The 23,396-nt window shown below is 45.8% G+C and overlaps 1 protein-coding gene across 1 annotated transcript in view; it reads left to right on the top strand.

Annotated features, from left to right (window-relative positions):
• LOC134434958 (cysteine-rich motor neuron 1 protein-like) overlaps window positions 1-23,396 on the top strand; it is a 148,996-nt gene that overhangs the window by 115,113 nt on the left and 10,487 nt on the right. Inside the window, exons 10-12 of the mRNA XM_063183653.1 lie at window positions 4,031-4,270; window positions 10,898-11,113; window positions 20,507-20,728. Of these exons, the coding sequence (XP_063039723.1) occupies window positions 4,031-4,270; window positions 10,898-11,113; window positions 20,507-20,728 (678 nt within the window). The remainder of the gene's footprint in view (window positions 1-4,030; window positions 4,271-10,897; window positions 11,114-20,506; window positions 20,729-23,396) is intronic.

The raw sequence follows: 23,396 nt of genomic DNA, 5'->3' as shown, positions 1-23,396 counted from the left end.
TGTGTGTGTGTGTGTCAGTGTGTGTATGTGTGTGTGTAGTGCAGAGAGTGCAGTGTGCTTGTGTGTGTGTGTGTGTGTGTGTGTGTGTGTGTGTGTGTGTGTGTGTGTGTGTGTGTGTGTGTGTGTGTTGCATTGTTTTTGAGTTAGTGCAGGTTGAAAGTTCAGTCACAAGTATAGTAGTGCAGGTGGAATGTTCAGTCGCAGATATGGTGGTGGGGTTGGGGGGGGGGTGTCAGTGGCCTTGCTGGCTAGAGGCTGACAGTGGGGGGGGGGGGGTTGTCAGTGGCCTTGCTGGCTAGAGGCTGACAGTGGAGGGAGAGTGGGTTGAGTGTTCAGCATCTTGATCGCTTGGTGCATTGTGCTGCTCGCCAGCCGGGTGGTACGGGAACGGAGGCGCCTGTACCTCTTTCCAGAGGGCAGGAGGCTGAACAGTTTGTGTGCAGGGTGGCATGTGTCTTTGATGATCATCAGTGCTTTCCGGGTGAGGCGTGTGGTGTAAATGTCCTGCAGGGAGGGGAGTGGTACTCCAATGATCTTCTTCGCTGTGTTCACAACACGCTGGAGTGTCTTCCTGTTTTTCTCCGTGCAGCTTCCTCCCCACACTGTGAATGCAGTTGGACACGACGCTCTCTATGGTTCCTCTGTAGAATGTTTGTCATGATGGAGGGTGTAGCACTTGCCTTCTTTAGTTTGCGCAGGAAGTAGAGACGCTGATGGGCCTTCTTCGCCAGTGATGTAGTGTTGGTGGTCCAAGAGAGGTCGTCGCTGATGTGCACTCCAAGGAACTTGGTGCTGCTCACTCTCTCCACAGCATCGCCGTCGATGGTCAGTGGTGGCAGTTGTTTTTGGACCCTTTGGAAGTTGACAACAATCTCCTTGGTCTTGTTGACATTCAGCAGGAGGTTGTTGTCTTTGCACCATCTGGCCAGCAGGTCTACTTCTTCTCTGTAGTGAGTCTCATCGCCCTTGGTGATGAGGCCCACCAGTGTTGTATCGGCCGCAAACTTCACTAGATGTGCTGTGGGTCGTTGTGCAAGTCTGTGTCAGCAGCGTGAACAGCAGGGGGCTGAGAACACAACCTTGCGGAGCCCCCGTGCTCAGGGTCAGGGTGCTCGAGGTGTTGTTCCCTACCCGTACTGCTTGTGGTCTTTGCATCAGGAAGTCCAGCAGCCAGTTGCAGAGGGAGGTGCTGAAACCTAGTTTGTCCAGTTTTCTGATGAGTTGTTGTGGTATTATGGTATTGAATGCTGAACTGAAGTCAATGAACAGCATTCTCACATATGAGTCTTTATTGTCCAAGTGGGTGAGGGCTGGATGGAGGGCAGAGCAAATTGCATCCTCCGTGGATCGCTTGGCTCGGTATGCGAACTGGTAGGGGTCTAGGGTGGGGGGTAGGGTGGCTTTGATGTGTGACAGGACTAGCCGTTCGAAGCACTTCATGATTATGGGCGTCAGTGCTACAGGACGGTAGTCATTGAAGCATGATCATCTGCCTGACATTATTTCAGGTCCCACTGGAAACATGGCGTCTTAGCATGTCAGTTCCACTCCATGTTTCTGCTGCATCAGTGGAAATAATAATTCGTTTGATGTAAGCCTGGGGCCAGTGGAGCCAATGCAGGTACAGAGTTTCGGAAAATATTAACTCTACTTTATTCTGAGATATTAACAGTTTAATCTGTTTATATCCTTTTAATGTCCCATAACAATGATGCCAGTCTGGGTCGAGCTGAGTTTCTCTCTGACCTCAGCGATGATCTTTGGAGGGTCTGTTAAAAATTGGGGCAGTGTCTGTTTACTTTTCATTTCTGTTTTTTTTTCGTAGTGGTTTTCTCAAGGGTGTGCATGTTTGTATACCTCATGAAAAACACCACAGAAAAAAAAGCGTTTTGGAAAGTTTGTGGGCGGTTTATTTTTATGGTGCCAGAACCATTTGATGTGGGCTTTTTTCGTTAATAGTTTAAATGCAGCAATACACTGTATCTTGTGATGCATTTTTGACCCAAGACGCTACTCTGAGACACTGGCATCCAGTTATAAACACAGATGTACACACACACACACACACACACACACACACACACACACACACACACACACACACACACACACACACACACACACACACACACACACACACACACACACACACACACACACAAAAACACACACAAATACACACTCACACACACACACACACACACACACACACACACACACATACACACACACACACACACACACACACACACACACACACACACACACACACACACACACACACACACACACACACACACACACACAGACATCTACTTTGCAAGAACTCTGTGTTATTTTGAAACGTTGAGTCAGTTCCTTAGCATACTGGCAAACTATTTAAGATGACCCGGGGTATGTTTTTTTGAGCGTCACTCGAATATATAAACAGTTGTGTTGTGGGAAAAAAAGGCGAAATAAACATGGAGCCAAGCATCATCAAGGCTGGCACTGGCTACTGAACCGTGGTACAGTGCATTTCATTGACGCACATAACCTTTTCAAAAGCAGAGGGTTTGAGCCGTCACACAGAGTTTAACGCAGTCTGTGGCCCCGTTATACGCGCCAAAGGGCTTATATACATTATGGCTAATCTTCCCAGCAGAGGAACACACTGGGCCAAGCACACAGGCCTCTTTTCTTGGCCCGACTGCCAAACATAAGAAGGAAATCATTTGACTTTTCTTCAGTTGTGGCGCGGTTACAAGTAGCTGTTGGAAATCAAGGCTCTTTAAAAGAGGAAGACAATGTATTTGAGCGTCTTGAGTGGCTTTTGGAGGTTTTTTTGTGTCAGCTCTCTCAGCATAATTTGCAAAGAGGGAGAGAAATAATTGTAGAGAGCGTAAAGTTTAATGGCTTTGTTATGGAGAGAGACCCTGACTGAGCTTTACTGCAAAAAAAATACTTTCAATGGAAAGACAAAAAAACTGAAACAACAAAACATTTTTACACTGCTGTTCATGTGAACGAAATGCCTCTATCATTGTCCCTACTGAATGAACTCTTCTCTACTCTACTCTGAATTATACTATACAGCATAGGCCACAGAAGCAGAGAGAGCATGAGCCTGGAAACTTAATGAAAATATACATTTACAAACAATTTTTCGCAGCTTTGCTGCATATTCCTCAGCATATAAATGCTTAATGTGTGAGGTTGTCCAACAATGACTCCCCTCTTGCAATTTTGCCTTGCTTTTGTTCAAATGGCTTCTGCAATCTATGCTACAGTGTTGTACATACTCTATTGTACCACTATACATACATTTTGCACTGTATCACAGGGTGGACAGGACTGATATCCTGGTTGTATTGCCATGGTGATAAGGAATTGAAGCGGAGCTGAGCTGTTGATATGACTCTAGCCCTGTTGAAACTACTGTATATGTGCAGTATTTTACATCTGACTCACAGGGCTCTTAAGTACACATTACATGTGCAGTAATGCATTCCTCCCCAGAGAAATATCACACATCCCATGCACTACTATATTGTAGACATTGTAAGATATGTGCTGCTATGGTACTGTAGTAGACCAATTTCATGCTGTATTCAATTTAAACATATTGTATCATATCGTTCATCTTACTTCAGAGAGTCTCCAAGTGGCCTCTTTGTCACAGTATCATTACATAATGTAGGCTACTTAACTTTACTGTCCTGCCATGTTGTGCTGACTGTACTCAAATATATTGCATTCTGTAGGTTCTGTACTATGTATTGTATCTATGCCCATAGAGTTCTATCTATTCCCATAGAGGTGTTACAAGTCCCAGTGTAACACCTGTTCCATAGCCTGGGAACTCCCATACTGCCTTTAGTTCTACACAATCGTTTCGATCTGAAAGACTAATCTCACTTGTGATCAGGTCTGGTGTTAACCAGGCAACCTGTTCCATAGTGTATTTCTTTATTCTCTCGGTTTCCACATTTCTGTGAATGTGAAACCTGTTCTATAATGTATTTCCTTGATATTCTCCATTTTTCCTCAGAGAGTTCCCAAGTGCCTGCCACCTCCCCCACCTCCACCTCCACCTCCACCATGCTTCCCCTGCCCAGCTACTGCCTCACGGCCAACGGGCGCCGCTACGAGGAGGGCGAGAGCTGGCACGACGGCTGCCGCGACTGCTACTGCCACGCTGGCCGTGAGATGTGCGTCCTCATCTCGTGCCCCGCCCCTTCCTGCTCCAGCCCTGTGGTGCGGCCCAATCAGTGCTGTCCCACCTGCGAAGGTATTGTGACTCGTCGTAAACGTATTATGTTTTCACATTGGCAGCTGGTATCTGTTGCAGCAGTACATACAACACTTATTACCGCAGAAATACACCTACCGCGACAAGAGCGAGGCGAGCGACGGAAGTAATTGACTTTGTATTGAGCGATTACAAAAGCGATTCTGGAGACTAGAGCGATTTGCGCGACGAGCGCGACAGTTGGAAGTTGAAAAAACGTTCTATGACGCGGTTCGGTGACAAGCCGCGACAGCCAATGACTGTATAGAGGTCAGTGACCACAGCCAATGGGAATGCTTGAATGCTTTGCCTTCTGCCTGTACGGACATACTCTAGTCTCCTCAATCGCTCGTATCGCTTGCTGCTGCACTCTGTCGCTTGAATCGCATCGCGCCTGGTCTATTTGCGCTGTTATTGTTATGTTGCATCTAGGGCTGCCTATTGCCAGGTGTTCCACTGACTTTTGTCTACATTGAGGTTGTGTCCAAAATTCTGCTGGCAAGCATTATAATTAGGCCAAGTCAAAACCAAATTAAAACATGTTTTGGTCCCCCATGTAATGCCTTAAAGGTATTGATGAATGCCTCGAGCAAGAGTCATGGTAATTAATCACTTTCATCCATTTTTTGTGTGTATATACTGTAGATGTAGACGTTTGGGTTTGGGGGGGAGTCGCTTACGGTATCTCGGGCACAGGTAAGGGGCCAATTTAAGTTAAAAAAAAAAAAGGTTAAGAACCACTGCATTACTACCATACATACAGTAGAACACTATCTTACGTGGAGATATGAAGGTGCATGTATTGTCATGTTTCCATTCCCTGACCTTAGTTTATGTATAGAACAGCTTCCCTGCTTAACTGTGTTTCATCAATGCATTGAAGCCATACTATACATTCAACGCTGAAATGAAACATTCATTACATGTTTCCAGGCAAGACACACACTCTTTCCACCACTCCACCCCTGCTGAAATGTGTTCACATCAGTGGATTACGACCATACATGATGTAGCACAGATATGACACATATATGACAATATGTTTCCATTCAGACAGAGATGTATAGAATCACACCACCCTCTCTCCACCAACACCCGCCCCTGCTGAGCTGTATTCACGTCAGTGCATTACATCCATACGACAGTGATATGACACGTTTACGAGGTGCCACGCATGTTCCATGTTACCGTTCAGGCAGGAAGTCACTGGCCCAGCTTCCTTTTATGCCTCAAGTTCGTTTCACTAATGAATATCACAGGCGAACATCTGACGATCACACTTTACTGAGTAAGTCGTTGCTGTTGAGATCAAGGTCGGAAAGTCCAGCCTTCAGAGAATAAAAGCCGGTCCCTTCCATGTGTTCCAACTGCCCGTGCTCTTAACACAGGTCGCTTTTGGTTAAAAAGGGACCTGTAGGTGTAATGCAGTGCAATGTTGTTACGCTGATTGGCTTACCGTATGCACCTGGCGGAAGTTTGGAGCTAATTAGAATCAGATGTCAGGCTAAGTGGATGGCTGGCTGGAGCAAATATGGGGCTTGACTTTTTAGAGGTACGGTATGTAATTAAAAAAAAAAAATCGTTACGTATAAACACGACATGGATAAAAATAAAATCTTCATTGTGACAGGTGCGTTTTAGCCTTTTAAATGGGATTTTTTTTATATGCATTCTAAAACTCTTTTTACGTGTAAACATCTTATTTCCATAATTGATGCTGCCCATTCACAAATGCAATCTTTTCCATGAATATTTACAACCACCATCAATAGTCAAGTAGTGTTCATGAGGCTTGAAAATACACTTTTCATTCATGAGTAGGTGGATCTTCTCCATGTCAATCTGCCATTTTGAATTGTAGTCATAGACAGCTTTTGCTGCAATACCCTGTCTGGTCAGACCTGAAGGCAAAATATTTGTTTAATTATTCAGTAAATATTCCTGAAAAAAAGATCAAGTTTGTGAATAAGCAAGCAAACACAAACTACGTGTACATTACATACTTTCTGAAGCTGGATTTCCCAACCTCTCTTTCAGACCTTTGCAAGGTGAATGTAAAACACCCTTGTATATCCTTGTGAGGAGGGTGCTAAGTTTTATGAGAAGGAAATAGCCCCTTAATGCGCCCCATACCTCCTGTGGCACGCTGTAATAGACATTGAAAGTGAACTACTACAGTACTACACTACTATGACAGTGCACGGGGCCTTCAGTAATACATTACGACTTAGTCATTGCCATTCTGGTAACAGCTCATTTATAATGCTGTGTTTTAAGGAAATAAACATGCGTTATACCGGTACATGTCCAGAATGCAAAAGTGCTGTGGCCCATACACACTTTGTTTGGAGTGTCTTCTGTTTACTAGGGGTCAGAGGTCACCAGAGGTATGTAATGTACAGTGTCGTGAGTACTACTAGGCCATAAACCCTTATACACAGTCATGCACCAGCCTTGTGCACACAGGTAACACAGGCAAGCAGTCACAGTAAACTCTTAGGACAACTCTGTGCCACAGTAGACCAGTGGTCCCCAACCTATGGGTCGGGACCCAACCTATGGGTCGCCAAAGATCCACAGTGGGTCGCGAAGCCCTCTTGATTTTAAGGGGTTTCATTTTAATACCATATATAGCCCACGTTGAATAAATGACAAAGCATTGAAACTAATATGCATAGAAGCAACAAAATGTAAGTGGTGCATTAAACAGTTATTCTATATTTGACCGAAGACAAATTGAGGAATAAAATGATAACTTTTAATGAGTTTTCGCAGGAAACAGAGTATAATGTGACTCCCTCTCGTGCGGGCACTCGCACGATTGGGTCACCACAGCTTACAATGGTAAAAATATGGGTCCCTGAAGAAAAAGGTTGGGAACCGCTGCAGTAGACAACACTGCATATCACAGGGTTCCAGGTTCAATCCCCACCTTTACCAATCCCTTCCTCACTCCATGGTTGAAGTGCCCTTGAGCAAGACACCTAACCCCCCACTGCTCCAGGGACTGTAACCAAAAGCCTGTAATATACAGTAGTATAGCTGTACGTCACTTTGGATAAAAGCATCAGCTAAGTGCAATGTAATGTAATGTTATGTTAAAAGTTTTAGTGCGTTCATGTGGTCTCGTAATTATCGTAAATACCAAACGCCGACATTCGAAGCACACATGAACGCCACCGCTTCTGGTATTTACCACTGGACAACTCGTAGAAAATTTTAAGAAACGAGTTTACGAGATGATGACGCACACAACAGCTGGCTCTACTCTCGCCATGGCAACCGCTAAGTTGAAATACTCAAAAACCGGCATTCAGTATGTTTAGATAGTCATGGTAAATGACAGTGTCAGAAAATATACAGAATTGTTACCTTTGACTTCCTAATTCATTTGCTTGCTGTAGCTGATGAACAACAGTCTATAATCATTTTAGTAAAAAGTCTCACTCTGGTTCGCCATCTTTAATTTGTAAACAACATCAAAAAAGCACATGAACGCAACGCACTTGTAAATACCACTTCGCAACTAGATAATATCTACTTCAGAGGACCACATGAATGCACCATTTGTTTCAGCAGCAACTGTTTGGGAAAAGTGTGTAGCAGACAGTGTTGCCAGATGGAAAATGCTGAATTATCGTACCTCAAAATTATCGTTTTTGGGGGTTTTTTGGGTGGAAATTATCGCACAAGACCCAAATTGTTGTTTCAAGCCATCTAAATGAACTGAATGACAATTCTGAAGTTATCGTACAACATCATGTTTTTTTGATCGTACAGAGGACAAAATGTCAAAATGATGCTACAAATACGATAATTATCCTACATCTGGCAACACCAGTGCCAGAGAGATTCAAGATTCAAGATTCAAGATTCAAGATTCAAGAATTTATTGTCATTGTCAAAAAGGCAACGAAATTGTGTTTGGGGTACAAAACTTAGTAGCAGCAGGTTTCCAAGTAAAGTGCAAAAAGAGGTAAAAGTGACACCAGTGCTTGACCCCCCCAGCCCCCCCATCCCATTTAAAGTGCAGCAGAGATTAAGTGCATAATACTCAACACCCCCCCCCCCTCTCTCTCTCTCTCAAACACAAGAAGATGCAGAAAGGAACAGGGTCCCTCCCCAGATGAATGGAGGCTTCACTAAATCCCATTCATGTGTTTGACTGCAGTGTATTTTTAGCTTCCATCTGGATTTCTGATCATGTCTTTGCATTCTCCTGCTCTTTTCTAAAGTGGGAAGGAATTCTGAGCGTCTCGATTTCCCATTTTCCTATAACCCTGTCAAACTGTGTCTGCCTGCTCAATATCCCTCTACTGCTTCACACTGACAAACACACACACACACACACACACACACACACACACACACACACACACACACACACACACACACACACACACACACACACACACACACACACACACACACACACACACACACACACACACACACACACACACACACACACACACACACACACACACACGTGGGCCCAGTACTTAACACACTTACACACGCACGCACACACATGCATACACGCACGCATACACATACAAACACACACGCACAGCCGTTTCAAGGTATTTTGGGGCCTTAAACAACGAGGGGCTTGGGGGCCCTTCTCTTCAAACAATTGAGGAGGGCCCCCTCCCCCCTCAAGACAGATTTCAGTAGCAGTATCATAGCACTTTTCAATCATTGAAGTTAGGAAGGCGCTCCCACACTCATTGGCCATTGCCGTCTGTAGATACAAGCAGGCCTCTAAATGAACACCAGCCAACCAGCCAAACGCTGGTGAAATTTCAGTTTGGCTAGTGCAGTGATTCTCGAACTTTTTCAGACCGAGGACCACTTTGTCACCCAAAAAATGTTCAGGGACCACCTGCCAACTGAATTGACAGTTGACGGGTGCTAAATTCTATGCACATCACTTAGGCCTACTTCTTACTCACATTTACAATCCTAATATTACAAATATAGTCTACTGATAGCTTGTCTTAGAAAAGTAGAAATCCCCTCGCGGACCACCTGAGCTCTGTCGAGGACCACTAGTGGTCCCCGGACCACACTTTGAGAACCACTGTCCTAGTGGGAAAGACCAAGGTACAACCCACATCGACCCATTAGAGAGTGTGTGTTTGACGAGAAAGATTAGCATCTATTAGCCATTTTTTGCTGGTGATGTAAAAAGTTAATTTAGAGGCCTGGATACAAGTGCATAAGCAGTCATAACCAGGCTCTCCTCCCTCTTCAGCTGGGGGCCCTAGGGAATTGCCTAGTTTGCTTGCCTGGTTGTGACAGGCCTGCATGCAAGCACACACACATGCACGCCCACAAACACACTTAACCCATTGTGTCCTGGAGACACATTCACGGGTTTTTCAGGATTTTGAGATTTTAGCTGTTTTATTAACTACCGGTATGTGGGTATGTTAGAGCTGAAAGAACACATTACAATGCAAGGGGAGGGTCTTGGCTTTTAAATGTAACTAATTTCTCGTTTGTATGTGCTCCGGAGGCTGGGATATTTCAGATTTAATAGGAAGAGGGCACCCTTTCCCAAAAAGGGCTTAGGACAAAATGGGTTAACATATAAACACAGAGATGATGTACCGACCATAATGAGTTGGACTGGACCGAGATCTGGACATGGCAAAATCTTTCATCAAGCCCTGTGATGAATGTTTGGATGTGATCGGCTAATGCTTTTAAGGTGACTACTGCTGGAGCAATGGTGCCATTGTCATCTCATTAACAAGGCGGTCTGGGCTGAATTCCCAAACTGACACAAAGTCCCTGTTGGTTTGGATGAAGGGGCCAAAAATCCCACAAAACGTCAACTTTATAGAGAAGCTCCATCCACACTCCTCATTTCCTGTTCACCATGAACTGTACACCAAATGTACACCTTATACAATATGATCCACAGGTTCTGTCTTAACATTGTCCCCCTCATGAATTTTTAGGGCTTTCTGCATATACGTACTGTATAATGCAAAGTTATTGAAACACTTACCTGTCTGTCTGGAAGCCACTGACTGCCATTCATTATTGTAGGTTTTAATGGCGTCTTTTTATTATATATTGTGCAAACGTACTGAAACACTTGCCATTCTGTCTAGACATGGAAAAGCAGCTGATTCTCATTCATCGAGTTTTGGCTTTGATGGGATTTTTTCAGTCTTCATGGTTTTTTTTGCAATGCTCTATAATGTGTCGGGAGAGAACTGGTGCAGCATACTAACACACTGTACCATGAATGCGCTTGCATGCCCATGGGGACCCGGGTTCGAGTCTGGTCTGGGTCAATTTCCAACCTTTGGCAAATGACCCGGGGCAGAATCAAACTAGAGCCACGGCAGGGCCACAGAAATGTCAGAGAGAGAGAGAGAGAGAGAGAGAGAGAGAGAGAGAGAGAGAGAGAGAGAGAGAGAGAGAGAAATGAAAATAACGTGTCAACGGGGTGTGTGTGTGTGTGTGTGTGTGTGTGTGTGTGCGTGTGTGTGTGTGTGTGTGTGTGTGTGTGTGTGTGTGTGTGTGTGTGTGTGTGTGTGTGTGTGTGTGTGTGTGTGTGTGTGTGTGTGTGTGTGCGTGTGTGTGTGTGTGTGTGTGTCTGTGCCACAGATGAGTCGGGCAGCGGTCAGGCAGAGGGCATGGACCTGGTGGTGTGCCGGGCGCCGGGCGGGGAACTGTATGTGGAGGGGGAGACGTGGAACCTGGACGAGTGTACGCGCTGCACCTGCAGGAAGGGCCGCGTGCTGTGCGACACCGAAGTGTGTCCCCCGGCACTGTGCCAGTCGCCCACCAAGAGCAAAGACACCTGCTGCCACGTCTGCCCAGGTCAGGAATGTGCACACACACACACGCGCACGCGCGCACGCACGCACACACACACACACACACACACACACACACACACACACACACACACACACACACACACACACACACACACACACACACACACACACACACACACACACAAATACACAACCACATACACACACACACACACACACACACACACACACTCACACACACATACACGCACACACACACACACACACTCACACACACACACACACACACACAACCACACACAACCATGCATACACGCACATGCACACACACACACACACACACACAACCACACACACACACACACACACAACCACACACAACCACACACACAAACACACAACCACACACACACACACACACCCCCACACACACACACACACACACACACACACACACACACACACACACACACACACACACACACACACAGCCATGCATACACACACACACACACACACACACACACACACACACACACACACACACACACACACACACACACACACACACACACACACACACACACACACACACACACACACACACACACACACACACACAAAACACTACGTACAGTAGAGCCAGACGGTCATCTCACTGCACCATCTCTCATCATTTTATTTTCCAGTCCACTTACTTACTATTTCCTCTGTGATTATGCTTAATTCATATTGGCCTGCGTTTGCCGTAATTTTCCCCCTGAAGACCAAAAAAAAAAATAATCGCTGGAACTCAGAAGCGGTGAGCGAGCAAGCGAGTGAGTGAACGTTTTGTGTGAGACGAGCTTTTCAGATGAAAGATTCAGCGTGCCTGAAGAAGGCTCTGCGCCAATATGGGCCCTCATGTTATTACACAGTAAATTCTGCAGTGCTCATTTAACACTTACAGAGTTGATTTGACATCATTTGGACTCAAATGAACTCTCTAAGTGTTGAAATAACACCGCAACATTTACTGTGTATCTTAAAAATAGCCATGTTTTAATAAAGGCTTTTTTTGAAAGAAAAATGTCTGCACACTTAAATCCCCTTTGTGTTTGTGTGATCACAAAGGGGATTTAAGTGTGCAGACATTTTTCTTTCAATTTGACACAGTTTTTGTTTATGTTTGGCACCTTTTAACCCCTTAAGACACGGCTTTATACATTTGTTGTTACCAGTATGGCAATGACCAAGTCGTGGTGCATTACTAAAGGGTCTGTGTTGTGTCATAGTATTGTAGTGCTGTGGTAGTTACATTTCAATGACTATTACAGCGTGCCACTGTGGGTACGGCGCGCATTAAGGGGCTACTCGAGAGTGCGGTGTGATCCGGCTAAACACAATAAAGGCTTTTTTAACATTTTTCGACAAGAAGAATGCCTTGGACTTCCTTTTGATGGATTCAGCATGCATGTCTGGAGGGCCGATTGCCTGTATGATGATAAGTGTGTATCGTACGTACGTACGGAGACCCTTAGAGTTCAGACTTCAAGGGTGGGTGAGTGGATGAGTGAGTGAGTGAGTTAGTGGGTGGATAATAGGTTAGGCGAGTGGAGAGGGAGAGGGGTGACCGCGTGGGCCTCTTTTTTATTAGCACGTGTTTCTGAGGGGGAGCAAGACCCTGGGTGCACAGCACACAGAAGCCTGTGCAGCGGCCCACGTCTTTCATGTCTGACCCAGACCAATAAAGGCGACTGGTCCAAACTGGCTGGCGGGGGTGGTGGTGCTGGTGCTGGTGGTGGGGAGGCTTTACCATCACTGCCCCCCGAGGCAACGAAACACATGTGGCCCGAGAACCCCCCACCCCCCGACTTTTCGTGTACATCCCCAAAGCTGACCCCCACCACCCCCATCACCACCACCGCAACAGTCCCACCTTACAAACTCGCCAATAACAACTCCACCAGTATCCACACACACACACACACACACACACACACACACACACACACACACACACACACACACACACACACACACACACACACACACACACACACACACACACACACACACACACACACACACACACACACACACACACACACACACACACACACACACACACACACACACACACACACACGCCATCCCCTCCAAACTTCAAGGGGATAGACAGGTATCCCCCAAGATCTCCTCCCTCTAAGTTGACCCCTTTCCCACCAATCCCACGATCTTCCAACACACATCCAACCTTCAAGGGGGACAGACAGCGAGGGAGGTTCGTGCCAGCCCCTCATTCATCCTCTTCTCCCAAAGAAAAAAACAAAGAAGCGCCCCCATTCTAAACTGTAACTCCACAATAACTCCCCATACAACCAAGTCACCGCCACCATCCACCCACACACACACACACATGTCCAAACTTCAAGGGCACACAGATCCTGTGCTTGCAAAACCCCACGTCCCCCTGCTTTGCCAAAGCTGATTCCCTACCACCACCACCATCGCCACCTCATCCCCAACTACTCCCAGCCCGGCCCCCATCCACCCACACTGCTCCTGTCCTTCAAGGGCATACATTTATAGGCAGGTTCCGGTCCATCCCATCCCATCTCCTCTTCTCTTCTCTCCTCTTCTCTTCTCTTCTCTTCTCTTCTCTTCTCTTCTCTTCTCTTCTCTTCGCTTCGCTTCTCTTCTCTTCTCTTCTCTTCTCTTCTCTTCTCTTCTCTTCTCTTCTCTTCTCTTCTCGCCTCTTCTCTTCTCGCCTCTTCTCATTTCATCTAATCTCATCTCTTCTCTCCTCTATTCTCCTCTTTTCTCCTCTTTTCTCCTCTTTTCTCCTCTTTTCTCCTCTTCTCTTCTCTTCTCTTCTCTTCTCTTCTCTTCTCTTCTCTCCTCTTCTCTTCTCTTCTCTTCTCTTCTCTTCTCTTCTCTTCTCTTCTCATCTCTTCTCTTCTCTTCTCTCCTCTTCTCTTCTCTTCTCTTCTCCCAACAACCCCCTCCCAAAACAGACACCCCCTCCTATTCCTACAATTCCTTCACCCTCCCACCCACTCCCAATCTTCAAGGGAACAGACTAGTAGACAGGTCTCTGGTATTCCTCCCCTTCTCCCAAATACCCCAGCCTCAAAATAAACACCCCTGACACAGTACATTTTGCAGTGCAAATTCAACCCTCACAGATTCAAATTTAACACTGCTGTTGTTGGTCAAAGTGTTTAATGAACATGCAATATGTACCGTGCATTATATTACACTGATGATGCTTTTATCCAAAGAGACACAGATATTTCAGATAAACAGGTATTACAGGGTATTGGCTACTGTCCCTGGAGCAGTGTGGAGCTGGGTACCTTGCTCAAGGGCACTTCAGCCAGCCATGGGTTGGCAAGGGTGTGGATTGAACCTGCAACTCTGTGATCTATTGTCCAACTCCTTAACCATTACACCAGTGGTTCTCAAACTTTTTCCATCATTGCCCCCCTCCGAGGGTCTTGATGCCTCCGTGCCCCTCGTGCAGTCGAATACAGTGCATATGTGTGTTCATTTACTATACTATTCAAATTCATGACAAAAATATAATGTTAATGAGGGCTTTAAACATATTGGCTTATTGGCAAGACAAGAAATCATTTCCTTGCGGGGAAAAAAATAACAAAATCAGATGTCACATGCCCCCCCTGCGATGCCTCCGCGGCCCCCCAGGGGTCTTACGCCCCACTTTGAGAAACTCTGCGTTACACTATGGCTGCCCACGGTCCATAGTCCAACTCCCTAACCATCACACCACGGCTGTGCATCACTACCCACTATCCACCTACCCGCAATCTTCAAGGGTACAGACAAGTCCCTGCCAACCCCCAGTTCAGCCATTAAGACTCAGAGAGAGGAATTCGTATTTAACGATTTACGTAATGTTAACATAGTTGACAATGGAATAGGCAAAAAGTGGAAAGTATTTGGCGTAGGTCCAATCATCAGCCCGGGTCTTGCGCTGGCGGATCCAGTAGAGCCTGCCGTAGCCGTGCAGCAGTAACTGGACCTTTAACCCCCTGGACAGGAAGACTGGACCCAACTGGCGGTGGTGGGGATGGAGGAGGATATTTCGGACTGGCCATGCCTAGACCAGCAAGAAAGGAGAGTTAGACAAGTCGCTATAAAGGAAATGGCAGCCGCTGATTGGCTCTGCGAAATGCACAGGTGACCTGAGTCCTCCTGGCAGAACTAACGCAGGCTACATTTCTCCCAAACCAGCCATCCTTTAACCCCTCACCTCACTGCCCCCACTCGCCATCCTCTAGCCCAGCTCAGTCCCTCAGTCGCCGGCTCAAAGCTCCCCGCAAATCAGAAAAGCATGACTGCCCTGTGAGCATCTCGCATGCCGCTCTCCTCCTCTTCCTTCTCATTTACCCCTCACCTCTTCCTCATCCCCCTCTCCTCTCATCCTACTCTTCCTCTTCCTCCTCATCCTTTACTCCCTCACTCCGCCTTCTCATCTTCCTCTTCCCCCATCCCCCTTCAACCTCTCTTCCACTCCTGTTCATCTGCCTTCGTTCACTCCTCTTCTCCCCCCAACTCTGCCTACTCCTTTTCTTCCTGTCAAGACGTAGGAGGGCAAAGTCTTATCACCAGCAGCCCCTCTCTCTCTCTCTCTCTCTTTCCCCTCTCTGACTGTTTCCTGCGCTGAAAGTACACACTGTCACCAGACGGCTGGGACCCTTTGATATATATATATGCTCCCCAGTCTGACCTGGCCTTGGCTATGGCTGCGAGGAATGTTTTGGGGGAAAAAACATGCAACGTTTGTTTGAAAACAACATGCCTCTGAGATGAGGTGGGGTTGTAGGCCTACAGTATGTGGTATGATGTATGTCTGTCTGCAGTAGGGGTCTTTAAGTGCACACAGTGACAAACACTAAAGGTTGTTTTTTTTTGTGTGTTGGGTCATTGTGGTCAGTGAGGTGGCCTAAGGCTGATGGGGGTTGTGGGTTTGTATATGAAGGATGCTACTGTACATCGTCTCGGTAGTGAGATCTGTTGGTACAGTAGACGGATTTCATAGTAGTAGTAGTAGTAGTAGTAGTAGCAGCAGCAGTAGTAGTAGTAGTAGTAGTAGTAGTAGCAGCAGCAGTAGTAGTAGTAGTAGCAGCAGCAGCAGTAGTAGTAGTAGTAGTAGTAGTAGTAGTAGTAGTAGTAGTAGTAGTAGTAGTAGTAGTAGTAGTAGTAGTAGTAGTAGTAGTAGTAGCAGCAGCAGTAGTAGCAGCAGCAGCAGCAGTAGTAGTAGTAGTAGCAGCAGCAGCAGTAGTAGTAGTAGTAGCAGCAGTAGTAGTAGTAGTAGTAGTAGGAGGAGTAGTAGTAGTAGTAGTAGTAGTAGTAGTGGTGGTGCTGGTGTTGGTAGTAGTAGCAGTAGTAGTAGTAGTGGTGGTGGTGGTGGTGGTGGTGGTAGTAGTAGTAGTAGTAGTAGTAGCAGAAGTAATAGTAGTAGCAGTAGCAGTAGTAGTAGTAGTAGTAGTAGTAGCAGTAGTAGTAGTAGTAGTAGTAGTAGTAGGAATAGTAGTAATGGTAGTAGTAGTAGTAGTAGTAGCAGCAGTAGTAGAAGTAGTAGTAGGAGTAGTAGTAGTAGTAATAGTAATAGTAGTAAAAGTATAAGTAGAAGTTCAGTAGGAGACATATTTTGGTAACACTTTACTTGACGCTGGTGTCTACGTATGACATAACAGTGTCATAACATTGTCATGTACATTATGTGAATAATATTATGTCAATAAAAACATTTTATGACTGTCATTAAGTGAAATTCGGTTATGGTATAAAACGTTTATGACATTGACATTATGTTTATGACTCATTCATGGTCTGTGACATGACACTGTTTTGACACTATAATGACGCTGTTGTGTCATACATATGACGCCGTTTAATGCTTCTTCCATGAGACTTCTACGGTTCTTTGAGTTGGATCTTGCAAGCAGCAGTCATGGGGCAGTCAACAGAACATGCTACAAACCTGTCGCTCCTACTGTAGCACCTGAATTCAGGGTAACGCTTTAGAATAAGGTTCTTCTAATAAGCGTTTATAGTCACTAGTAAGCAGATAGTAATACCCTTACAAGTGCCCAATGACATGCTTATTAACTTTGTTAACAGGCTTATTAACGTTGTTAACATCTGATGAGTAACTTTATTTGAGTAAAAGCATGAAAATCAGTACACATGGCAGCCATCTTGAAAATGGCGTTTTCGCAACGCCTCCATATCTAGTATTAGTCAGCATATCAAGATGGATATGTGTACCGATGTAAATAATAAAACTAAAAAAATAAACCACTATAAACACATAATAAGAAGCTTATAAGATGTTAACAAAGTTAATAAGCATGTCATTGGGCGCTTGTAAGGGTATTACTATCTGCTTACTAGTGACTATAAACGTTTATTAGAAGAACCTTATTCTAAAGCGTTACCCTGAATTCAGGTGCTTACATAACAAGAAATTGATGTGTCCTTGAGATTGCCCTATAATATGTCTTAACTGCCTAGGCAATGGAGTTCCCTTTTCTGATTGGCTGACGGGGTGGCCATTAATCCTGTAGAACCAGTCCGGTGTCAATCGTGCGACTGAGTTAGACGTACATAGAATCTTCGTTTGGAATGCCAACGGTATCTAAGGAAACCATACACATCATCCACGGAAAATTAAATATTCACAACGTCGGCATAGCGAACAAAGATTCTAGACGCGTCTAAGTTAGACGCCCGCATCGCGACGCGTCTATTTTGCTCACAAGATTCTGGTGCAGCTGGCATGGTCCATGCAACTTTACAGACAGTAAGGGCTTCCGCACATTGGCTCCGACAGAGTGCTGAGCACTGCTCCACAAAAGTTCGATTCCATTATTTTCAATAGAATCCCGCACACTAGCTCCGATGTCCACGGATTTTCGCCGATGTCGGATAGCAATTAGAGACGATTTCTATTTTGTCGGCGCCGCCCATTAACTATCAATGCTACGTTCGTGTGAAATTGGGTTTGGGGGTCGGAATTCTGTCGGAAGCGAAAGTGCTCCGCATTTCTGTCGGAGCCAATGTGCGGCCGGCCTAAGAGAGAAAAAAATGACCCTACGGTAGGGAAATAGTAGTAGCACCCTAATGGCAGATAAGCGGGATAACGGCCTTCGAGGTCGACCGGTTACACGAAGTTAATGGCTTGGTGGAGGTAACTCTGTCTCCGTGCTGCGCACATTGCCAGAGTTCTCAGCCAACGACTCGCCATTAACCTTGTGTAACCTGTCACCTTGTCGTCGTATTTGATGTATTGTGTTTTGCATACTGTATGGCCGTATATGTGTGATTTAGTATGTCTTACAGGGGTGGGCGTTGTTGTGTCTGTTGCTTTGCTTTGTGTTGGTAGTTACTAAGGCCTACGGGTTAGCGTTAGTGGTGCTGTACGTTGTCAGGAGGACTAAGATTTGTGTGTTAGTGAGTGAGCAATGGAGTGTGTGTGTGTATGTGTGTGTGCGCGTATGTGTGTGTGTGTGTGTGTGTGTGTGTGTGTGTGTGTGTGTGTGTGTGTGTGTGTGTGCTGTGTCTGTGTGAGTGATCGCTTGTGTGTCAGGGACCTATGTGCGTAGGTGTGTGTGAGTGATGGCTTGTCTGAGGGAACTTGAGGTCAGGGGAAGATGAAAGTGTGTACCCCTGAGGCGGCTCATCAGTGTCTCCTTTGGAGTGTGTCATTTGAAACCAGCGTTAACAGTATCCTGCCATCAGAGGCGCATCTTGCCACCAGGCAAGGCAGGCAGCCGCTTCGGGCCCCCAAGCCCCTAGATAGTGAATAACAGTCCATACTGTACTACAGTATTGGTGATTTTGGTTCAAATGTTCATTCTTTTGCATTTTCGCTTGGGGCCCCACCTGACCCTAGCATCGCCTCTGTCTTCCATGTAATAAGTGCAGCGCTTTAGGTTGTTACAGTACACTGCCCCAGATCGTGGGAGAGTTACGTCAAATAGTTAGAAGCCTGGTTTTTGACACAGTGATGAGCCATGTGATATGAGCCATGTGATATGTCACAACAACACCATCAAAGGAGATGACCTGGGGTCATAATTAAACCCAGCTCCCTGAACTTATGGTATGGAACTCCACACTGTACCAGAGACGATCTACTGTAAATGCAATTAGAATTAAAGAATATGTAAATACCTCCTAAAGCAGGGGTGGGGAACCTATGTCTCGAGGGTCGTTTTCAGTCCTTGATGCCGTTTTATCCGGCCCTCGATGTAATTTTAATGTTATGCAACTTCACATGAAATATGACATGTAATGGAATCTTACATACATTTACTTACAATTACATACATTTGCAATACAAATAAGTTATATTCAGGGGACTAAGGTAGGGTCTGTTTTAAAGGTGGCTGTCTTCAATATAGGCCTAAAGTGCAGGGGGAAATCCTGGTTTGTGTTCATAGTATGGCCCTCGGATGAATTTGAAGTGGCCCCTTCAATGAAAAAGGTTCCACACCCCTGTCCTAAAGCAAGACTCTCATACAAAACAAAACCAAAAACTTACTGAAGTACATCACATGTAACCTGGCTCTCCCCAGATCCACGTGTTCGCGCTCAGCTTCGCTAGCTACCTGTACTCGTGGATCTGGGCATACTTTCAGATTCGCCCAGCTCCCAAACTGCCAGGCAGTCAGAGCAATCAGGATCGTAGGATCTTCAGAGATGTGACGTAGTCAAAGTTTAATCTTAGTAGAGAAGGGAAAAAATAGGCGAAACGCAACAGTTGTTTGAGACAGTAATGATGGCTCTTATGGACTTACTTGTTAAAGGGGTATGCCACTATTGTGGGGCTTACTACAGTTAAAATCGTTGGCTGGGGTTTATAAAGGTGGTAAAGTGTCTTATTTTTCATGTTAAGCGTTGTCTTGCTTTAAGACAAGTGAAAAGAGGGAGCATGTCGCTAAGCTAGTGAAAGTCAATGCATCCGTGTAGCATGCTACAATGCTACACGGATCCATTGACTTTCACTAGCTTAGCGACATATTCCCTCTTTTAACTTCTCTTAAAGCAACACAACGCTTAACATGAAAAATAAGACACTTTACCACCTTTACAAACCCCAGCCAACGATTTTAACTGTATTAAGCCCCAAAATAGTGGCATACCCCTTTAACACTATTCTGCGATTTCAACTATAATTTAGAATCTGTCAGTAGCACCTCATAAAAACTGTCAGACATGTGATTTCTCCAATCGCGGGCAAGGATTTTTAATAAAGCCACTCCTTCAGGGAGCTATGCATATGGCCATAGTTCAAGATGAATGATACTGTTTACATCCAATTCGATGATCTAAATCTCTTTTCTCTTGTCCTCTCTTGCTCACCTTACCTCCACCCCTTCCGCCTATACCCTCCCTCTCTTGACCTATCAAAACACAGAGGACAAGCTCAAGCCCCTCCTCCCTGTGGACGGCAGCCAACAGGAGTACTGCATCTCCAGCGACGGAGACGTGCTATTGGCCGGCTACTCCTGGAAGGCCAATGCCTGCACCAGCTGCACCTGCACCAACGGCAGCATCCAGTGCTTCTCACAGCGGTGCCCGCCTGCCCACTGCCGCGTGCCCGTCCTCCGCAAGGGACAGTGCTGCCCACACTGCCTGGGTGAGTAGCAGAGAGAGTTTGTGGCCAAATGGTCCTCTATTATTTCACATACCGGTACCATGTGTCATTCCCTCCCATGTATCAACTGCTCTCTTGCTCTTTTTACCCACCCCAACATTCATACAATAGAAAAATGGAAGTACACTATGATATTGTTGTCTGTTTGGAGTGTGTGTGTGTGTGTGCGTGCGTGCGTGCGTGTGTGTGTGCGTGTGCGTGTGCGTGTGCGTGTGTGTGTGTGTGTGGGTGTGTGTGTGTGCGTGCGTGCGTGCGTGTGTGTGTGTGTTTCTGGGTGACTGCCACCTTTACCGAGCAATACATTGATTAAAGAATGCACTATGGTACTTTTGTGACCTGAAATACCTTGATTACCCGGTATGACTTGCCAAGCCACTGGCGAACCCGATGACTTTACAAGCTTTATACCTCGAGGCATGAATGCCCATGTCTTGCCCACAACTAAAGATGGTGTAGTGCAAGAGACAATAGTAGTGGCATTAAGATCCTGTCAAAAATTGAAATCTTAATACTAAGTTCACATTTAATTTAATTGATATCTACTCAATGCCACTCAACAGCAAATACTGATTTGCTGTAACGACTACTTTAAGACTCACGTTAATAATACCCCTCAGTCTAATAAGCAATAGCAAAGCAGTTGTTGAGGTTCATCTGCATCGAATCCACTTCAGCCAGTCGCCCATCTGTCTATCGGTCCATGCAGGTTGCACCACCAGTTACGTTAATAACACATCTTATGTTCGAAAGAAGAAAGCAGAAAAGTAGTGGTTAGGGTTCATTGCATCTGCTGTGGTGAATCCACCTCAGTTGGTCTCACCCATTCCCATGTGTTGTCCATGCAGTTTGCCTTGCCAGCATATCCCAGCCCAGCCCAGCCCAAAGCTTTCCAGCCAGGTGCTAGGACCAGGCATGCATACCCACGTAGCCAGCAGACATGCTGGAAACAGCTCTGTCCAGGTGGCAAGAGTGCCGTCCTAGCTCAGGTTTATTTTCCCAGGTGCCAGCCTGGTGCACGTTGAATGCTGTACACACATTAGCAATTGGGAAACGATATACTTTTACCTGAGCAAATAAATAACATAAAACAAATAACAGAATAAATTCCATCCAGCTTAATGTCTGGACATTAAAGAGACAGTCAGTCATTCCTTCAAACTAGCTTTTTAATGGGATGAAATTAGATTACTTAGGCAGACCATCAAACCTGGCAGGCTATCAAAAGCTCTCGTGCAAAAATCATTGAGAAGATCATTAAACATCATGTATAAACTGAGGCTTTTTGTCACCAAGTACTTCACAGTGGCTTGCCTGGAATGATTTCCCCAGCTACTAGACACACAACGTACAGTATTTTCACGGGTAACCTCTTTTCAAGGTCACAGTCTTACTACTGGACTAGCCCTGACCTCCGTTGTGAGATCCTTTAACTGTCCTTGTAGAACAGTGTTTCTCAAACTAGTTCAGACCCAGGACCACTTTGTCCCCCCAAAAATGTTTAGGGACCACCTGTCAACTGAATTTGCAGCTAACGGGTGCTAATTTGACACTGCTAATTTTGATCCAGATCACTTACTTTTTATTCACATGGCTTCAGCTATGTTTGGGTTTGTAATTATGTTCCAAATATAACCTACTGCTAGCTTGTCTTGGGAAAGTAGAAATGCCCTCATGGACCACCTGAGCTCTGTTGCGGACCACCAGTGGTCCCCGGACCACACTTTGAGAATCACTGTTGTAGATGACACGGAGGACTGGGGCCTCTGAAAAGGTCATCAAAGGGCTTACTACTTACTGCACAGGGCCAGGTCCGCTGACAGCTTTAACCGGGCCCCGGGACCAAATCATCTGAGAGGGCCTCCCCCTCAATACATAAAATGTAATGGCCTCTCAATTCTGGGCCCCTCCTTGCCCTAGACCTGGCACAACTGACCCCTTTGTCCCCCGCTGTCAGTGGGCCTGCACAGGGCTACGTTATGTCCTCCGGATGTTGACTTGTCTTCCTCTCATTTTTACATGCTAGTGTCTCCTAGCAAGACCCCAAAAGAAAAAGAAAAGACATCATCTGGACATTGTACACTTTCACAGGCGAGGGCTGTGTGTTTTGTGATAAGCTAAACATATGTGGAGAGGTTCTCTTTGGTTTTTTACGGGCTATAAATGGTGTGCTGGACTGGATGGAGGTGCAGCACAGTACACACAGGGCCTCTGCCCTGCTCACACACACACACAGCTGTGCCAGGGCCTGCTAAAGCTGATTCACCCTTCCCCTTCAGAGTCTGTGCTGTGTGTGTGTGTGTGTGTGCGTGTGTGTGCGTGCGTGCGTGCGTGCGTGCGTGCGTGTTTGAACAGGGAGACAAAGTTCTGTAAATAGCAATTTGGGTCCATGTGTCAGCTGCTGGAAAATGCAAAGGCATGCAGGTGTAAGTGTTTGTGTGTGTGTGTGAGCGTGCGTGCGTGCGTGTGTGCGTGCGTGCGTGCGTGCGTGCGTGTGTGTGTGTGTGTGCGCGCGCACGCGTTTGTGCATGTGTTGTATGTGTATGTGTGTGTGTACCAGTCGTTCAGGTGCAAGAAAGTAGACACAAACACACTGTGTTAGTCTTTCCACATGCCATGGCCCTCCTGACGCGAGGGAAGTGCTTCTCTGTGT

This window comes from Engraulis encrasicolus, chromosome 19, assembly GCF_034702125.1.
Source record: "Engraulis encrasicolus isolate BLACKSEA-1 chromosome 19, IST_EnEncr_1.0, whole genome shotgun sequence".
NCBI lineage: Eukaryota > Metazoa > Chordata > Actinopteri > Clupeiformes > Engraulidae > Engraulis > Engraulis encrasicolus.
This window is presented reverse-complemented; position numbering and strand designations above follow the sequence as displayed.